We start from the raw sequence: 20,215 nt of genomic DNA, 5'->3' as shown, positions 1-20,215 counted from the left end.
ATATCATTTGTAAGTTAACTATTTGCGACGTGTTTTGTGAAGTTATCCATCTGTGATGTGTTTGTCATGTCATCTTTTTGCAACATGTTCCACCACTTGTCTACAATGTGTTTTGTCATGTGTTTCACCACATCATCTTATGGGTCTTGTTTTGCCACATCACCTTCTGTGTTATGTTTCACTATGCCATCCTTTGTCACATGTTCTGCCATGTGTTCTCTTACATCATTTGTTAGCAATATGTTTCGTTGTGTCATCGGTTGGTGACGTGTTTTGCTTCATCAATTGCCACGTGTTCCGCCTCGTAATATCCTCTATGTTGTTTCACTACATCATCTTTTATATAGTGTTTTATCACATCATCCTTTGTGTCATGTTTTGCCACATCATTTACCACGTGCATTATCACGTCATCCTACGTGTTTTGTTTCATCATGTCACCTACCATGTCACCTTTTGTGCAGTGTTTACCAACATTGCTAGGTTATGCAACCACTACCTGATTTCAAGACTTAATTTGTCTTAGTTTTCAAACTCAAGTTAACATGTATCGTACCATCTTGAATTTGAATGAGGTGTAAAGATAATTATACAAATTATTTAGTTATAGTTAAAGTTAAACTATGAATAGAGTTAATGTTATAAATATCCCATTCTCTTCTATAACATGTATAATTTAGATTTCTCTAAATATAAACAATTTTTCATAATATAATATTTATTTTTATCATAACTTTGAGTTCAATAAATCAAAAATTTCTCTTCTATTAAAAATAAAAGTTAAAGTAACCAGATCGAGAAACTGGATACCAGATTAGATCATACGATATGATATTGCTAAATAGCAAATATTCATTAAATAGAAATCCAACCACACAAAACAATAAAAGAGACTTGTTATAGGAAAAAGATAAGAAATACCCTAATAAATCAAACAACTTAGGCAAACAAAGTACGTGGAATGTCTTTAAAGCTCATCTCATAAAAAAAAAATAAATTAGAAAAAAAATTAAGATAAAATGAGCACCATGTGAGTTATGTAGCAATATGTAACGGTTTGGTGCCCTGGGCAATGTAACGATTTATGGCCACAGCATCAGAAACCATCCCCGTCTTTGTATTTACTGTATCTTCTCCCATATACTAGACCACAATTTAATGCTTGTTTATGATCTAAAATAATTTTAAACCAATTTTTGGAGGAATCATAACCCAAATCGAACCTCACCTGGCTTCGATCCCAATCAAAGGGAAAAATGCCGGATCAAATCTCATCTCCAGCCCCAAGATCGGCCACGGATCTCTTCTCCGACCCTCTCGACTCCCACCCGCTGTGGTTCAAGCCCTCTCTCTTCCTCTCCCCTAACTTCGACTCTGAATCCTACATTACCGAGCTCCGGACCTTTGTCCCTTTCGACACCCTCCGATCTGAGCTTCAGGCCCATCTCTCTTCTCTCAACCATGAACTCATTGACCTCATCAACCGTGATTATGCCGACTTTGTCAATCTCTCCACCAAACTGGTCGACGTGGATTCCGCGGTGCTTCGCATGCGTGCTCCGCTTCTCGAGCTACGCGACAAGATCCAAGGCTTCAGGGGAGCTGTTGAGGGCTCACTCCTTGCTTTGAAGGATGGACTGAGCCAGCGAGCGGAGGCTACCGCTGCCAGGGAGGTGTTGGAGTTGTTGCTCGACACCTTTCATGTTGTTTCCAAGGTAATTTTGCCTTGTAGTATAGTTGTTGATTCATTTCCTATTCCATGTTCATTAGAATTGATGTATAAATAAAAACTCCTTTTATAAGGTTGAAAAGCTTATAAAGGAGCTGCCTAGTGTGGCTTCAGATTGGTCGAATGGGGATGTCAATCCGGTGCAAAAGAAAAATGCTTCGGGCTTACAACATGTTGAGAATGGAACGACGAATCTCAGGGAGACTCAAAGCATGCTTCTCGAGAGAATTGCCAGTGAGATGAATCGCCTCAACTTTTATATTGCTCATGCACAGGTACCTCTCTTTCTTCCGTCTAAATTTTATGCCGACCTTTGACCTGCAATGGATGCCATAGCCACTGATATATTATTGGTTAAATGCCTCCTTCATAAGTTTGGTTATTGATTACCTTACAATTATCTTCCATATCGAATTATGTAATTTCAGTTTGGATTTGTTTTCTAAAATATATAAAGAAGAAGAAAATTTCTTTTTTTTTTTCTGGGAGTTTATTATGAAAATACTCTTTACCATTGGTAAGAGCTCCCCTGGAAGGCTAGCTCTCCAAGCAATTGACACATGTACTGCACATTCTATATGGCTAATAAATGAGCTAAACGATTTGCATCACATCTCACAAAAGAATTAAACAATGACTACAATGAGAAGCTAAATCCTGAATATTGTCCAACACCACACCATGATTCCAACTGCATGAATCTATACTCTTTGCCTCATTAATAACTTGTAGCGAGTCCCCCTCCGTAATAATATTCTCATATCCCAACTCAGTTGCTAGTGCAATCCAAACAGCAACACATAATACTCAGCCAACAATAGAAGCTCAACTGCTCTCTGCTGCATCAAACAAGCTAGGACAAAACCCTGAGAATCATAAATTACTACTCCTATCCTATTCCTATCTCATTCCGCAATGGAAAAAATTGTTGCATTGACATGCACTTTCACATAACTTTCGGGGGGAGAACACTACATGTATCTGATGAGAGTGCACATATTGAGGCTCAGCCCAGACAAGCCTATGCACCTACAAAATCTTTTTGGCAGATATGTATCACTTTATTAGCTGTCCAACAAGTTCCTTCATGCAAACACATTTTTCTGTTAAACTAGAGCATCCATGCCACTATCCAAAATAAATCAAGATCCTCGGTAGCTGCATTTTTAGTGAACCACATCCAAAAATCATTCAAACTCAAAAACGGCACGAACTCATCATCAATATAAGGTAAAACTAGACACCAAACCTGCCTTCTTGACCTGCATAAGAAAAGGACATTAAAACAGATTCATCTGCATCATCACAAACACAACAACCGAGTTCACTAGAAATCCCTTTATGAGCAAGAACTTGTCTAACTGGGACCACTTGCTTTAAAGCCGTCCATCCAAAATACTTAACTTTATATGGTATCTGTCGATTCCATAAACACTCCTCTTCAGAGGCCCTATGGACATGTTCTCACCATGCCATAGGATCCTCACTTCATAATAGAGCGCACCATAAACAATTCCTTTGTTGTACCCCACCAAACTAGCTTATGTGCTGGCCAATGATTATTAATTGGTATGCTTACTATCATTTTCATAGCTTCTGGGGAGAAGAGTTGATTGAGTTCCATTTTTAATATTTTCCTTATCAATCAGGTTAGCTACTCTTAAATGATACAACAATCATTGTCTAATTGTTTTTCCTATCTCCAGGAGGCTTATTCAACCACTTATCTCGCCAAACAGCAATCTAGTTTCCATTCCCCACCCTCCACCTCTTCCCCTCCATCACCACATCCATTATTATCATAATAATTTTTCAAGTATATGAAGCATTGCTTCCTAAAATGGCATAAAGAAGAACAAAATTCGAGAGTATTTTGCCTTTAAAACTCATGCACAAATTGAATCACTTCACCTAAATAAGATCCCAACCACGCTTAACTAGTTAAGCTAGATTAAATGCTTCACGATCTGTAAACACAAACCTCCTTCCCCTTTAGAGTGGCATAACTTATCCCAACTAACCCAATACAGTGGCCTTTTCTTGGAACTATCACGCCATTAGAACTTAGCAAGCATCATTTTGATATCATTGATAATGTATCGAAAGCAGCTCATACAATCTTTAGGAATTGCTTGAGCTACTGACTGCAATAAAACCTCCTTCCCAGACTTGGGAAGCAATTTGCCTTTCCACCCTCTTAAAAGGACTTGAAATCCTATCTTTTATCCAATCTAAAACTGAACCCCAGATACCAATCGTTAGAAAATCTTGTATGCATATCAAGAGTATTCATAAAGCTATCACGGTCCAATTGTGAGGTATTTGGTACTAAAAAACAAAGCTGACTTCTCCATTTTTATTTTTGGCTTGAAACCTTATCATATCTTCCAAGAAATTTTAACAAAACATGAGTTTCACTAATTGTGGCTCTAAAAATAAATGTGTAAGCTTGGACTTTGTCTATGGACCGGGACTCCGTTTTTTTATACCTTGTCACCCTGCATGCTGCAACAAAGAGGTGCACAAAGTACGAATAAATAAGGTGACAAAGGATCACCCTGTTGAACACCTCTCAATGGTGTTATGTGACCACATGATTGGCATTGACCAGAACAGAATACGTAACAGAAGAAATACACTTCGTCACCCTATCAATCCATATTTCAGGAGAGCCCATCACCCTCCTTACTTCTTTAATAAACTTCCACTCAATACGATTGTAAGACTTGCTCATATCTAGCTTAACTGCCATATGATATTTCCCACCAGGTTGCTTATTATTCATATAACGTACCACTTCAAAAGCAATCAAAGCCATCCTTTTTGGATTCTTATATTTAGAATTTTTTGCACTTTATTAGTATGTTTAATTGTATCATCAAAATACCTTTATTAAGAAAATCCAAAACAACTTTGGTAACACCACCACCAACAACATGCCAATATTTTTGGTAAAACATTGCATTCATACCATCAGAACTTGGCAATTTAGAAGAATGCATTTGCATAAGAGCAGTATGAACCTCTTCAGCTATAAACCTCCATAGTCTCATAAGCATTATAGATATGTGCCTCGTATCATCTATAAACATTGCATTTATATCAAAGTATGGTGATTTAGAAGAATAGTGAACAATCAGGGTAATTTTGCTCGTTGGATGGACAGTAATATTTGTTTCATAAGCATTATAGATATGTACCTGGTAATGATGTGAACAACCACCAAGCTAAAAACTTTTTCTTTGGAAGTAGCAACTCATGCACTATCTGTTTACTACATCATGCAAGTGCAGAACCTTCCTTTCATTCAGAACATGGAAAAGAGGATTCGAAGTGCTAGCCTTTTGTTAGATGCAAGCTTGGGACACTGTTTTGTAGATGGGCTGGAACACAGGGATGCGAATGCAATTTATAATTGCTTACGTGCTTATGCAGCTGTTGATAGCACCAGCAATGCAGAAGAAATTTTTCGGACGACCATCGTGGCTCCATTGATACAAAAAGTAATTCCGCATGGGTCATCTGGAGGATTGGTTAGTGGGGCATCTGGGGATGAACTTGAGAATGATTATCAACAAATCAAAAAATATGTTGAGAACGACTGTAAATTGTTACTGGAAATTTCTTCTGCAGGTACATATCTATGCCTTTTTACCCCATTGAAGTCCTAACAATTCTGTGACTTCATCTTGTTGTTCGTTGGGTCTTTAGTACTAAGTTACATCGGATTTGGTGTTGCAAACTGGTGTGAGTCCTGACAAAGGGTATGCTGTGTTTTGATAATTTTTCATTAACTTAGGATATAAACATCATAGTTGTAAAAATCCAATATGTCCAATTGGTGCCAGAAATGGGTACATTAGGGTAAGGATGAATTTGTGTAAAATGATTTCAGTCTTCTTATAGCCTTTGCATGTCAAACTTCAGATCTGCTACATATGAAGGCTGATAAAATTTTATGATGTTGTTTTGTTCAGAAAATTCAGGTTTACATGTATTTGACTTCTTGGCAAATTCGATTCTGAAAGAGGTTCTTGCAGCCATTCAAAAGGGAAAACCTGGTGCTTTTTCTCCAGGAAGACCTAAAGAATTCCTTAAAAACTACAAATCAAGCCTAGATTTCTTGGCTTATCTTGAAGGTAGTGATCTGACCTTCAATTCACATCTCAGATTACAAACTTTGTGAAGGCTATTTTGATAAAGAATTAAAATGTCAGAACTGTAGTCCATCTTATTATATATGAAAGAAATTTTGGTTGTCAGGCTATTGCCCATCAAGAGCTGCTGTTGCCAAATTTCGAGCAGAACCTGTTTATGTTGAGTTCATGAAGCAGTGGAAAGTTGGTGTTTATTTCTCTTTAAGGTATTTAATGGAATTATTAGATGTTTAATTTGGTAATACAATTGTTGCGTTATTATTTAGATATGAACTGCACTTATCTTCAACCACTCAGGTTTCAAGAAATAGCGGGTGCTCTGGATTCAGCACTTACAGCATCCAGTCTTGTTCTTGTCCAGAATTATCAGTCTGATGAAAATTCTCAGAACTTGACACTTAAACAAAGTGTTACCCTTTTGGAGAGCTTGAGATCCTGCTGGAGTGAAGAAGTTCTTGTCCTTTCTTGCTCTGACAAGTTTCTTCGCTTGTCCTTGCAGCTGCTGTCAAGGTCATCCCTTGAATCAGATAGTTTTGGGTAGTCTAGATTTGCTGAATAACATAATTTGACAGTATTTTATGCATGATAGATACTCAAATTGGTTGTCATCTGGATTGGCTGCTCGGAAGAAGGGTAGTGCTGGTGCCAACCCTGGATGTGAGTGGGCTCTTTCAGCTGCTCCAGATGATTTTGTTTATGTACGCACATGTCTTTATTTCACTATATTTTCAAATGTTAATAAATGGTGTTCTTCTGTTTGACTCTTGAAACTTAAAATTTAGAGAATTGGAGGAAGAACTAATAACTACTTTTGTTTGAATATCTAAATGGGTGATTAAATAGATAAATAATTAGTTCTCCACATATCCACTTGATTCTTTCTCATGGAAAGATTTAAGGGAGAAATTAAAACTGGTAATTTTACTTTCTTAAACATTTGAAATATGTTTCTATATTTGATTTTTAAAACGATAGAAAAATACATAATGTAGTTGTACAATTGCTTCTGATCTCATCATTTTCAGTCCCCCTAATTAGATCTGCTGAATTATGTGCTTTGTTATTTATAGGATTTTAAGCATTGTATTGTTATTTCGTTTTTTTTTCTACATTTTCCTTACAAGCTGCTTTCAGTTCCCAAAGTCAAGCATTACATTATTATGTTTTCTAATATTGTAGACCATAATTATCATTGATGCAGACTTTTTGAGCAGCATAATGCACTTGTGCTTGCAGATTATTCATGACATAAATTGTCTGGCCAAGGAGATTTCTGGTGCTTACCTGGATCATGTACTTCAAGTTCTGTCTTCATGTTCCACCGAAGTTCTTGATCTAGTAAAACAGAGCATTTTGTACTGTGGAAAATCGTTGGACGATTTATTACCGTTGGTTATCAACACAATTATGGAGGCTCTGGTTCAGAAGTCTGTTGAGGTAAGCATTCCCATGTTAGTGTATATCTTATTTGCATCATTCTTTAAGTGTGAAATCACCACAAGTTTGATAATTTTTACTGTAAATTGGCTGCTGGCATTCTCTAGAACTTTTTGTTCATTCTCGTTTGTCTTGAATTTCAAAGGACTTGAGACAGTTGAAGGGGATAACTGCAACTTACAGGATGACAAACAAACCTCTTCCTGTCAGGCATTCACCCTATGTGGCAGGGGTATTGCGCCCATTGAAGGTATGCAATTTTTTTAGGTTATAGCTATGTCACTACTACTCAAGCATCATTACTTAATGTCCTATGCTTTAGGATCAAACTTTTTCTTTCATAATTTTAATTTTTCTGGCCAATTAGTACTCACTTTGTCTGTGCTTGATGTATGAATGTTAATTTTGGATGAAAAGCAAATCAGGTTTTATCAACTTCTCACTTTTTCCCTGGTTGATGGAAATCTATTAATGTGGGAGGTCATACTGTTGTGACTTAAGCCATTTTTTTTCATTTATATTTCCATTTTAATAGTTTGTTGCTGGATTATTATGGAAACTTCTATCTTTAGGGTTTTTGGCAGTATGCTCAGACATGTCTTGGTTTTGATTGACTATCAAATCTGGTAATGAACTATGTTGCTTGGAGAGAGAGAGAGAGATGGCAGATTGGTGGGTGTAGTGTTGTCAAAGGCACAAGGTGCACTCCAGGGGTTAGGACCCTTACCTCACCCGAGGCACAAGGTGCAAATAAAGCACTTGCACGAGTGAAGTAAGGTGCTAATTTCTAAAGGATAATTAATATATACAGGACAAAGAAAAGCCTATGTGTTATGTCTAATAAGCTTGAAACATATGATTTTGCTGATAACAATTAAAGAGTTTACTCCATTACACTGCCTAATGTAATTCAAAGATCGAGAATTATCATAATTAATGTCATCAACAAAGTAAAAAGTATCCTTCATTTCCAATTCAACAAAAAGTTGTGCATCAATTATATTATTTAATTTTTTATTCCTGTAAATAGGGCAGAAACTGTGCTCTTTTGAATATTGAAAGAATAGCTGACAAAAGAAATTGAAAACTAAGAAAACCAAGGGACTCTTGTTCTGTGCCTTTTGCCTTGAAAAAACTTCGCTAAGGCATTAAAGGTGTGTGCTTGTTTAAAGGTGCCTCGCCTCAAGGGGTAGAAGGTGCTTTGCTTGATTTGCGCTGTGCCTTAGCACCTAGGCATGCTCCTTGACAACTCTGGGTGGGTGCGAGTGAGAGAGAAAGAGGGAGAGAGGTGTCGCATTAACACTTGAAAATTAGGGTTATAAAAGTGGATTGATCATTGATGATGGGTTGGGGTCCTTGGGCCAGATTGGCTCTAATTAGGCTTTTAAGGGTTTTCAGCAGCCATCTTCAAAACTTAGAAAGCTTAAATACTTGAAGGACCCATTTACGAATCCAGAGAATATATGCCCATTAGGATTGTCTTTCTCTCTTTCTCTCTCTCTCTCTCTCTCTCTCACACTTAAAATTAAAAATTCTTTCCAGTTGCAGCCCTTGCATAATTAACAATTTAAAATATTTTTTATCCTCCTTTTCCATCTGTGGAGAATGTGTATTCTATCTGTAGGGTTTGTTATGGACTGCCCACATAGGCAATCATGGCATGTTACTTGTGATCTTTAACAGCAATTTTCCATGCTTTCAGACTTTCCTGGATGGTGAACGAGCTACAACATATTTGACAAATGCTGCTAGGAATGATCTACTGTTAGGTGCTGCAACAGAGATAACTGGTCGCTATTATGAGCTAGCTGCTGACCTTGTCAGTGTGGTCGGTATAACAAACAAATTTTTTTTCCTAGTTTTTCTTTGAGTTAAAGATGCTTTCAATAAAACCTCTTGATTATCATGTGCAGGCTAGGAAAACAGAGTCTTCTCTTCAAAGAATAAGGCAGGGTGCACAAAGACGAGCTGGGGCAAGCTCAGATGTCTCAGATCATAATGTTTCTGACACTGACAAAATTTGCATGCAGTTATTTCTTGATATTCAGGTGAGCATCCCATACTTAGAAATGGCAATGAGGTGGCAGCATACTGCCTATCCCCAACCTTGACTTTCAAACACTCTCCATCCACACTGAGATCCCGGCTTGGGGACATCTTATCCCCATCAACAGGGTCTTGTTATAGATTTTCACCATTTTTTTTTTTGACATTTCTGTGAAAATCATCAAATGCACTTAGAGCTTAACTTTTCCTATCAAATAAACCAAATAAAAGAAACGATAACTTGACATAGTCATAGAAACAAATAAAAGAAATAAATATACATAATCTTTAATACATGCATGGTGAAAGTAAAATTTCTTTAAAATTACCTAATGGAATAATTGTCGTAAATTTCATTTTTATTGTTTTGTCATAGTCAACTGATTAATGAAAATTGCCCTCATAATCTGGCAATGGATTCAAACTTGATCAACAATACATAAACCCTATCTGAATCTAAACAAGGTCTTGCACAAATTTGATTAAAAAACAAAAGAAATCTGCAAAAGCTGCTATGACGGAATTGAATCTATTACCAGTTTTAATTTCACTGAAAAGAAGTCAAGGGTTAATACATCCTAGCTGATTGCAACATTTAGAAGCTGACGTACCTGCTGCAGTATGAAAGCAAAGAATTAATGTTTTCTTACTGGGAGGAAACTTGAGCTTTCTGGAGAGGCTGGCTGAATGGAAAGAGATGGAAACATGAAGACAATGGGGAAAATTGGAATTTAAGAAAATGCGAGTTGGGAAAGATCACAGATAGCGGTCAGAGATATAGATATCAGAGAACATAAAATTATCCTAGGGGAGGAATAGCTGAAAGGTGTCAGACAGTCATAGTGAGAAAATATAAAAAATAAATGGGAAAGTCATGGTTTAGTAAAGAAATACCAACTTAGTAGCAGTATTGCAATATACATTGAAAATTAATGAAATACATAAACACATTCACTTATGTGCATGTCTATCTGTATATGGATATCGGGTATTGCTGGGACGTGGAATGGGGATTAGACTCCCCATCCTTATAGCCAAGCTCTGATTGAGGATCAAATTTGATCCTCAGCCCTGCCTCCAACCATGAACCTTTCAGAAAACACTGTGGTTCCCTGTAGGGTACTGAAAAAATTGCCATCTGTATCACATCCTTCTATTGATGTTTAGTGTGTCTCTCTCTATCTCTCTCAGAATGTCTTATTCAGTCCATTTTACATCTTTACCAGGAGTATGGCCGCAACCTTGCCACCTTGGGAGTAGACGCAGCTAATATTACTGCTTACCGTTCCTTGTGGCAGTGTGTAGCACCTGCTGATAGGCAGAGTGTGATCAATTTTTAAGATGAGCATCTAGTTGCTGTTTCTTTACATGGTAAAGCATTTTACAATATATTTAAGTTGATCTTATTGTGATTTTTCATTTTGTAAAATTTTTTTAAAGAAAATGCAAGCCTTTGTTCTGCGTCTATTGTTGTTGATTTTTCCTTTACATTAAGTTGAAAATTTTGTACAGAGAACTTCTCAAAGCTTCTCACAGTATTGATTATTCTGTCAGCTTAGAGCCAAGTTGGTTACTTTTTTTTCTTTATTATTTGTTTTCCCTTCTTGGAAGGGGTTCTTGGCCAAGTTGGTATCAAGAGTTATACTATTTGCCAGATGACTGACCTGAAATAGATATATATAATACAATCAAAAACAATAGTAAGGAAAAATCATGCTGCTTGATGAGACTTAGTAAATCATACAGGTAAAATTGGAATAGCAGTGGACAAGCATAGACTTAATATAATTCATGGTTTCATATTTTACCTTGGTGTCAAATTTTTAATTGGAATTTGTGTTCTTTTTTTTCAATATAGTGGTGAATCATAGAATTATGTTTGGAAATTACTAGTTTCCTTTTTCTTTTCTTTATTCTGCAGTCGGATCAGCAGGGAATATAGGATGATATGTCTGATTTGGTAAAGAAGGATAAGATCAGAACTAGAGATGGGGAAAGACATCTAATGTGGCTATTGTCTAAAATAATAGCTGATAATTGCCCAATCTATTACTTCAACTATTTATATTTGTTCAATGTAGTGATGAATTACCAATTTTGTTGGCACCATTAGTTCACATTGCTTATAATAAAAATAATAATCTTCTGCCCTAGTGGTAAAAGAACTTGAAATTGGAGCCTGGAGGTTTCCAGCAGGTTCACATCTTCAGAAGACTGAATGGAACTTGTAATTGAGTAATCTTGCATTTCTCGAAAATGTTGGACGTGGATTGATAATCACTTATGATCTCTTGAAGGTTTGGACTTATAGAAGAGAGGTACAAGAAGGTAAAGAATATTAAATTAGATTTCCTGATCTCCATCTAAGGATGAGACTATTAAAGCTTAAAGATTTCAAAGTTTAACTTTTCTTATTTGCTTTAAGTTTAACTTAGAGTTGTTTTAATTTGGAGATTGTAAACTCCGCCCAAGCTCCTTACCTTGTTTGTTTTCTTTAAACCATACTTAAAGCTTGTAAAGTATTACTTAGTCAAAACAAGATGTTCTTTTTAGTATTTTTAGTTAGTTTGTATTGTTACGAAAATGAGTTTTTCGTCTTTATGTAAGGGTCTTTCTTCACTTGATAGATATGTATTTTGAGCTAGAAATATGAACCTCTGATAAGTGATATCAGTATTTACTTTAACTATTTTGGATTCACATGAAAAATATCAAAATCGAGATGGATTCTCTCTTTTACGAACGTAAAAGAGTCCGTGTAATGAAAACGTTGAATAATTGAGTGGGATAGAATATCACAAATCTCACATTAGTCTTAGATTATGATTAAATGTCTTCCCTTACTTGATAGTTATATTTTTTAGATTGCAAATGTGGATATGTGATGGTACAATTTGATTCATCTTTTAACTTAAAATATGTGTTTTAATAAATAAAAGAATGATTCATTGTTTTTACTTTCAATCTTGGTTTAGGTTAAATTCCTTAAAATTTCAAGCCTTTTTATCTTAATGGACTTGTGAACTTTCAACCATGGTTGTGAATCTTTTAAAGGCTAATAGTTTTAATTAAGTTTAACAACTCGTAAGTTTGTACAAATTTAGCATTTCAAGCCTAACAAATTAAAATAAGTTCGATCAAGATAAAGGTTTAGATTCTCAAGCTTAACAACCTATAAATTAGGGTATAACTTTTAAAAAAAAAGCAAATCAAATTTGGGTATAACTCATATTTATGAATATTTTCTTAATCTTAAGCTTGGCTTGGTTGAGTAATGCGTAATAATCCTACTTAGTGTGAATAGTTATATTCCTAGTTATCTTGTTGATGATTTCCTAAATTGTACCTATATTAATTATTTATATTTATATGTAATTACTATTTAAATATAAATTAAATTAAATATAAGTATTTACATGTAATGGATGTGACAATAAATAGTACTCTAATATAAAAAGAAGGGAATAAGTAAAATGTTTGATTGACAAAAATTATATCTTAATTCATTATATTTCTAAATTGCTATTTGAATGGAGTTTTCAACAGATTAGATAGTACTCCGATGGTACTTTTAAAACTTAAACTCGACTTGATTTATCTATTTAAATTATATTTATTATTAAAATAATTTAATATTTTAAAATAATATTAAATGAAAATAAATATTTATTAATATACATATGCGAGGAAAGTAATAAAAAAAGAGACAAGTAATATAATTATTATAGATAGGTGTAATTTTGAAATTTTTTTGTTGATAATGTATCTTTAATTATGATTATAATGAAAGTAATTTACTTGATTTAAAATTCTTTGTTCATTATATCTTTATATTGCAATGCTATATTAAGTTAAACAAATTAAAAATTAATTTCAAATATAATAAAGAAATTTAATTATGATGATGAAGAAATTATTGAATAATATTTATTATCATTCCCATACATCTAAAATCCAATAAAATTTGTCAATCTTATATTCAAAAGTTAATTTAAAATATAATAAAATTTGTAAATTATGACAAAAGAAATTAAGTCAAAGGGTAGCGATGTTAGTGAGGTATAACTAGAAAAAAGATTGGGACATTTTAAAAAATAATCCTTAAAGATAAAATATTTTTAAAAATAACATTCTTTATAATTGTAACTATTTTAAGTCAAGTTGGACAAAATTACCCTTAATGAAGTTACACGTTATAATGTTATACGCCATATACAAAAACTTGTGACAAACCATGCATAAAAACCTATGATAAGTTATGGTTAGTTTGTTACAAAAATCTGTGACAAGTCATGGTTAGGTTGTTACACGTCATGTTAAAAAAAATACTGTTGTTACACGCCATGGTTAAAAAAGATTATTACACGCCATATTGAAAAAAAAATATTGTTGTTACACGACATGTTGAAAAAATATTGTTGTTACACGATATATTCAAAAACATTTTGTTATACTCTAATGTCTAAAATGTTGTTGTTACTTACTAACCAAAACTTCAAATTCTTTCAACGTTTTTCTTTTTTTTTGTTTTTTTGATAATTTGGCACAGATTAAAGTGTTTCTAACATGTTTTCATAAATCAAAATACAAATGTTTTTTTATCTAAAACAACTACTTTGACTAAAAATAAAAAAAAGTTCTTTAAAAACTTAAATTTATAAATTTTAAAATTTTGAATTTATTGATATCTAGGTCCCGAATTGATTCAATTAAAAGCTATTTCATACATTTATGATCATTTCTATCATTTTAGTTTTATCCAAAATACTTAAAAATCGAATTTTTCAAACAACCATCCACACGTCAAAATCATTACTTGGTGTATTGAAAGAGTAAGAAAGAGAAATCTGAAAACGTAGGAGAGAGAAATCGAAAGCATAGCAAATGAATACCGAACAAAAAAATCGATAAAATTTGAGACTGAGATGGTAAGAGAGAAATTCGAAGCACAAATAGAAAAAAAAAATTATGATAAATAGTTTAATTTATTTAAAATAATTTAAAAAATATTTTTATCAAATCATGATTAAATATGATTATAAATAATTAAATTTATTTTAATAATTATTTTTAAAATATCTTTCATCAATAAAAGTCATTTTTCACGATTTTTACAAAAAAAATTATGGGAAAGGTATAAAGAGAAAACGGCAGATGATTACTTCCGCCTGTTAAGGTTTATTGGCGATTACGCAACCGGCTCCAAATTGCCGTTGGGAGCGGGCGGCCTGTCCCCGTCTCCAAACAACCGTCAATTAAAATCCCACCCCCCTTTAAAACGAAACGTTTTAATCGTTCTTTCTTTTATTGGTACCATCCAACAAAAATAGTTGTAAATAAATTTACGACATATAAAAAAACACTCAAAAAAATTAAACAATCGAACGAGGAACAAGAGAAGAAGAAGAAGAAGAAGAAGAAGAAGAAGAATCTGTTGGGCGATCGATCTGACATTACCGATGGACGTGCCTAGCTCATGGGATGCGTTACGCAAACAGGTTTGCCGATTTTCTTTTTTCCCTTTTTTTTAACCTTAGTTTTTGTTTAATTCTGTTTGGTTAACGAGAAAAACAGAGGAAATTTGGGAGGAAAAGAACTAAGATTGTATAACTCTATGAGATTTGATTGAATTCTATTAGAATAATTAAGGAAGTTTTGGTTCTTCTTTCGGATTCTGTTTTTGGTTTGTTAGAAAAATGTAAGAAACGAAATCATAATTGTCGGTGACCTAAGCGTTTAAGTTTTCTTTAATTTTTTTTCTAATACTTGAGTTTTCTGATTGGAATCTGTTGAAATGAAATCGAAATCTGGATTCTCTAGCTACAGACGCTGAATGTTTTCTTTTTTCTTTTCTACGTTTTTTTGGTAATTATCTCAAAAAACCAATAGAGATTATGGATTTATTGCTCTTAGCAAAAACTGGAAAATTTTCGGTTCATTCCAATCGGTTGGATCTGTTAGCGCAGTTTCTAATTAGATCCTTAACAAAGATTTAGACTTTTCCTAAGCCTTGCTGTTGTTGTTGTTTATTTATTTATTTATTTATTTTGAGATGTTGAGCTTGTGGCTATTATGTTGGTTTGTTTGTCTTTTATTTGCTTTATCTCTTTTACTAAATGGTTCAGTCTGTGGTGCAAGTGCAACTTGCTTTCGTCTCGTTAGTACCTTACAAGGAGATAATGGTCTTTTTGGAACTTATGTTTTCTCCATGAATGGTGGTTTATCTGTGAGGAGGAAACGCCAGAAATTTCCTGTAGCCATTGTTCAAGATAAATGCTGTACTACTTCGTAAAAATACTCTTTTTATTTTTCTGGTTTTCTGTTGAGTGGCTGAAACGAAGGCCAATTTAACCTTGTGCAAATGTACCTGTGAACAACTACAATTGGGATATACAAGTGATGCTGTAGATGAGAGTGATGGCAGATAAGAGTTAGTAGTTTATCTACCTTGAACAAGATAAATGGAATATCTTTGGCTAAATAGGTCTATACTTCACTTCAGATTTCCATTTCGAATTTTGCAGATGGAGGAAAAGGCTAGGTCAAGTATTAGTAGATTCCTAGTTTGCAAAATGCAAATTTCGTATATTTCTTTAAGAATTTGACCCTATCCTAAAACTTAAAGGAAACATACAAGAAGCTGTAGTTCTCCGTCAAACTTCTGAAGCAATTTAGAATGAACCTGCTTGAGTGGTTGTTCCACATAGAATGGCTTATCTGCCTAACTGGTTGAGGCATAAGGGCTTCTTGTGAATAGGCTTTCCTTTTACTTTCATATAGGAGAAAATAAACTTTAACATTTCATTCCTGCATTACCTAATTTTCTGGGAGGCTGTGTAATTTATAAGTTTTAGTTGCCATGTCTAGTATCAATACATTGCTGTTATACTGCTGAAAAGCTTAAATAACTAGTTCAGCATTACACTGAATGGTGTTCAATATGCATTGCTTTAATAATCATTTTATTCTTAACATTGGAAGAATATGATCTTTATACCTTGGGGTTATCAATATCAAACTTTGGGAAAAAAGGTGCTTAAGAAAAATAAAGTTGGAAGCTCTTTTTGGAGTGTTTCTGTCAACCTTTTCAAACTCTTTCTCATTAAATCCTGTGTTTCATTTAGATTTTGAAATTCTAGTTGCAAGTAATTTGGTATCCCATAAATGTAAGACATCAGGATTATGCCATTGAGACTACCTTTTTTGGCAGTAAGAACTTTTTTCTTTACCCAAAAAAACATTAAATTTATCCTGAAATGGTCAAAAGATGATTCTATTAGTTGTTCTGGCTACAAATATCTATTCTTGTAATGAATCTCTTTGTTTTACTATTATTGCAGGCAAGGAAACTCGAAGCTCAGTTGGATGAGCAGATGAATTCATATCGTAAGTTGGTCTCCACTAAGGTTTCAACAAAAGTTGACTCAGAAGAGAATGATCTTGAATCTGGTATAGACCGACTACTAAAACAGCTCCAACAAGTAAATATGCAAATGCAAGACTGGGTATCATCTGGTGGATCTGAAATGGTTTCTCATACCTTGACTCGGCATCAGGAAATTCTCCAAGATCTCACTCAGGTACTGTGGTTTTTAAATTATTTTTTGTTTATCTTTCTCTACCAACAATCTTCTTCCTTTCTTTTCTTTTTTCTTTTTGGTCTTTTTTATACCCGTAATACTAGTTTTTCTCCCTTGTTTTTTCTCTCTTTTGATTTAAAGGGAAAACAACAGTGGCTTCATGGCTCCCTTTTTGTTTGAAAACTAACAATAAAGCAACAAATGATTAAGAGCCTTTATAATGAATTCAAATGCCTATATCTCGTTATCATGGAGATATCCAAAGTATACTTTGTTTCTACTACCCCTTTTTTTTTACCCAGCATATTAGTTTTAGTTTTATTGAAATTGTCATGATTCTGTGAACAGTTGCAGGCTTGCAGCTTTCCTTATACACCTCCTTTTTGCCCCTTCATGGAATATATTTGCTATAAAACCTTTAATATGATTTACTGAGAGTGGACCAATCAGAAACTAACTTGATCTTAGACCTGATTGAAGTGCAGGAGTTCTATCGTCTCCGCTCTAGCCTTAGAGCTAAGCAAGAACATGCTTCACTCCTCGAGGATTTTAGGGAGTTCGATCGGACTAGATTAGACTTGGAAGAAGGTGTTGGTTCCACAGAACAGGCTCTATTTAGGGAGCATGCAGCCATTAGCCGGAGTACTGGACAGGTATGTAAGGTTAATAGTGGTTGACAATGTATCCTAGTGTAAGTATGATGGTATTACTCAATTCCTTTTATGTAAATGCCTGAATTTCAGTTGTTGGGAACTTAGAGTTTAATGATTAATTAATTAATAATGAGATTGAGGAGTGAAAAATGGAGCAAATAGATTAAAAGAACTCTCAATCACATTATGGATTTTATAGTGGATGTTTAATGTGGGTATGCATTTCCCATCATCTTCTCATTTGTTATAGCTATTCATTCTTTTCACTTTATTTTGGTAGTTAAGGTCTAAAAGGAACAGTTTAGAGCTGGTTACAGGTCTGAAAAAGTGCTGGCAACTTATAGAATAGGAAGGAAGAAGATGGAATATCTGCTGGATTGGATTTCCTTAAATATCATGGTTAAGTTAATCATAAACACTCTGACAAAATTTTGCCAAATCTTTGAGAATTTGATATTTACTAGTATTTATTGTTTCCAATTTTGGATGTGTAATCACATTTAATTACTTAGTGGATATTATGTTAAAAGCTGAATAACATATATTAATTAACAACTTACTGAGTACTTGACTATTCTTGGTCAAGAATATTAAAAGTTGCTGATCTACCTTGACTCTTGAAAACTAATGAAAGTACAAGCGCTGGAATAAACTTGTTCACTTCCTAACATAGAGAAGGTAAAATCATAACTTAGTATTGCCTAATTAAGACTAATGAGGCTGTAAATTTAACTAGGTCCTAATTTTTTTATTGTCAGACTAATACTTGGTTTTGAGAAGCAATTAGGCACATTCAAGTGGCCTTCACTTGTTTGCACAATAATGATAAAAACTGTTTTGCTATGTGTTTCTAGGCCAACTGTTTCTCTTTTGTGTGTTTCAAAGTTATTTTTTGATTTGTTTCTGCGAGATGTATGAATGTTCCTAACATCTTGGTTGATTCCAGGATTGATATATAATTTACTAGTGATGTCCTTGACTAGTTGTAAAGAAGCATTTGTGAGGATGGTGGCAGTCTTGGACTGTTTTTATTTTTTTTGGGTCCAACAGTATTGGAATGTATGCTTCTACCAAAAGCAGCTTGATCAAACTTCATTGTTGTTGGTAATTTTCATCTGTCGTAAAAGGAAAACCTTAATTATCGTTGGGATACCAAATAATTTGCAGAACGTCATATGCTAGAATGCACTTTTTGTTAAAACTGATTTTCTCTCGTGTGAAATATGTTCTTAAGCAGCTATTTTTAGGATAGTTTCTCTGTATAATCAGATGATTTTGGATCTCACTTGAACTTTAATTTTCAGCTATTGCTCTTAGTTCTTATGAAGCTGTATTCGGGTTTTGCAGATGGATAGTGTGATTTCACATGCTCAAGCAACTCTTGGAGCACTTGTCCTTCAACGTTCAACTTTTGGGGGGGTTAATTCAAAGCTAAGCAATGTCGGCAGCCGCCTTCCAACGGTATGGATACTTGTTAATCTTGTTATTTACGTTTCAACTTGCAGACATTTATAGCATACTTAATTAGCATCCTATGAATTAGTTGTCCCACATAGTATACCTCTATGATTCCCACAGCATATGAACTTTGAAGAAGAGTGAGGTGGTTGAGAAAAGAGACTAGTTAATGAAAGAATTGAACTTGTGTAAGAAATTGTCTTAACTCATAAATGCTATCATATAGTACAAGTTTTGCACCTTTGAGAAATTTATTTTGTCCTGGCATAAATAGCCAGACCGATGCTATTGTGAACTAAGATTTATCATTTTGAGGACAATACAAAACTGAATGGAAAACTTTCTTTGGTCATCATCGAGAAATTTACCCCACAGCTTATATTGACATCTCTATCTGCTGGTTTTCAACTGTTTCCTGAAATTTTGACCAATGCGCTATCATGTGGTAATAATGCACAGGTAAATCATATTCTGTCAGCAATAAAGAGGAAAAAGTCTATGGATACCATCATTCTTTCCCTTGTTGCATCTGTATGCACATTTCTTATCTTCATCTACTGGTTGAGCAAGTGAGGATGTATATTGTGTCGGTGGCCAATGATTGTGGTGAAACAGGCTGAGTCCTTAGATTTGATGCTCTGTATGGAGCTAAAGAAGGGGGTGGTGTTATGTTTTGTTGTAACTTGATGGTGACATTTCAAGTGGGTTATAATTACCTTCATTTTGTGTAGCAACTATGGTTTCCCAGTAAAGGTAAAGTTCAACATTTAGGTATATGTAATATATATTATTTTATTTTATTTTTGGGTATCATCCATCTAATACGAGTAAGCTGCAAGTAAAAGATTGATTCATTGCTTCTGTACTTGGTCTAAAGTGGGCTCTAATCAATCAATCAATCACAAAATATAGCTAGAATTGGAGGACATGGGTAAAAGGATGGTGTTCCTGCTTCATGAGTCAGCTGTCCGAGCCTCCACCTCTCAAACAAAGTATATCAGTGGCAGGCTCTCTCGTGTCGCCGACTTGGCCCAGAGCATTTTATTCCATAAAAAAATCCGGTCATTTGGTATTTATATGTGTAGAAGATGAGTTTGGATATGGTCAAAAAATGGGTTAATTACTTGGAAGAAAGCAAAGCCATGTATTGAGTTT

General features: G+C 34.2%; 2 protein-coding genes across 3 annotated transcripts; both read left to right on the top strand.

Moving 5' to 3' along the window:
• LOC18595411 (conserved oligomeric Golgi complex subunit 2) lies at positions 1,047-11,970 on the top strand. 2 transcript variants are annotated; one of them, XM_018123664.1, is made up of 13 exons: positions 1,047-1,715; positions 1,804-2,004; positions 5,023-5,362; positions 5,707-5,868; positions 5,993-6,092; positions 6,184-6,396; positions 6,476-6,584; positions 7,123-7,323; positions 7,469-7,573; positions 9,026-9,151; positions 9,237-9,371; positions 10,596-10,740; positions 11,524-11,970. In XM_018123664.1, the coding sequence occupies exons 1-12, from the start codon at positions 1,257-1,259 to the stop codon at positions 10,707-10,709; spliced, it is 2,265 nt and encodes a 754-aa protein (XP_017979153.1). In that variant the 5' UTR covers positions 1,047-1,256; the 3' UTR covers positions 10,710-10,740; positions 11,524-11,970. The 2 variants fall into 2 exon arrangements, with proteins under 2 accessions (XP_017979153.1, XP_017979152.1); XM_018123663.1 differs by having other exon boundaries at positions 11,291-11,970.
• Positions 14,528-19,914, top strand: LOC18595410 (Golgi SNAP receptor complex member 1-1). Its single transcript, XM_007023332.2, has 5 exons — positions 14,528-14,867; positions 16,710-16,949; positions 17,435-17,602; positions 18,950-19,063; positions 19,520-19,914. The coding sequence occupies exons 1-5, from the start codon at positions 14,829-14,831 to the stop codon at positions 19,631-19,633; spliced, it is 675 nt and encodes a 224-aa protein (XP_007023394.2). The 5' UTR covers positions 14,528-14,828; the 3' UTR covers positions 19,634-19,914.

This window comes from Theobroma cacao, chromosome 6 (assembly GCF_000208745.1).
Source record: "Theobroma cacao cultivar B97-61/B2 chromosome 6, Criollo_cocoa_genome_V2, whole genome shotgun sequence".
Taxonomy (NCBI): Eukaryota; Viridiplantae; Streptophyta; class Magnoliopsida; order Malvales; family Malvaceae; genus Theobroma; species Theobroma cacao.
The sequence above is the reverse complement of the archived record's forward strand: the minus strand, read 5'-3'. Positions and strand labels throughout refer to the sequence as shown.

Bases quoted from the DNA above. Each gene is read 5' to 3' on its own strand.
- LOC18595411 (XM_018123664.1), top strand. From the start codon at position 1,257: ATGCCGGATCAAATCTCATCTCCAGCCCCAAGATCGGCCACGGATCTC. The intron at 5,869-5,992 runs GTAGTGATCTGA...TTTGGTTGTCAG, and splicing joins TTTCTTGGCTTATCTTGAAG to GCTATTGCCCATCAAGAGCT. The intron at 6,093-6,183 runs GTATTTAATGGA...TCAACCACTCAG, and splicing joins GGTGTTTATTTCTCTTTAAG to GTTTCAAGAAATAGCGGGTG.
- LOC18595410 (XM_007023332.2), top strand. From the start codon at position 14,829: ATGGACGTGCCTAGCTCATGGGATGCGTTACGCAAACAG. The intron at 14,868-16,709 runs GTTTGCCGATTT...CTATTATTGCAG, and splicing joins GGGATGCGTTACGCAAACAG to GCAAGGAAACTCGAAGCTCA. The intron at 19,064-19,519 runs GTATGGATACTT...AATAATGCACAG, and splicing joins TCGGCAGCCGCCTTCCAACG to GTAAATCATATTCTGTCAGC.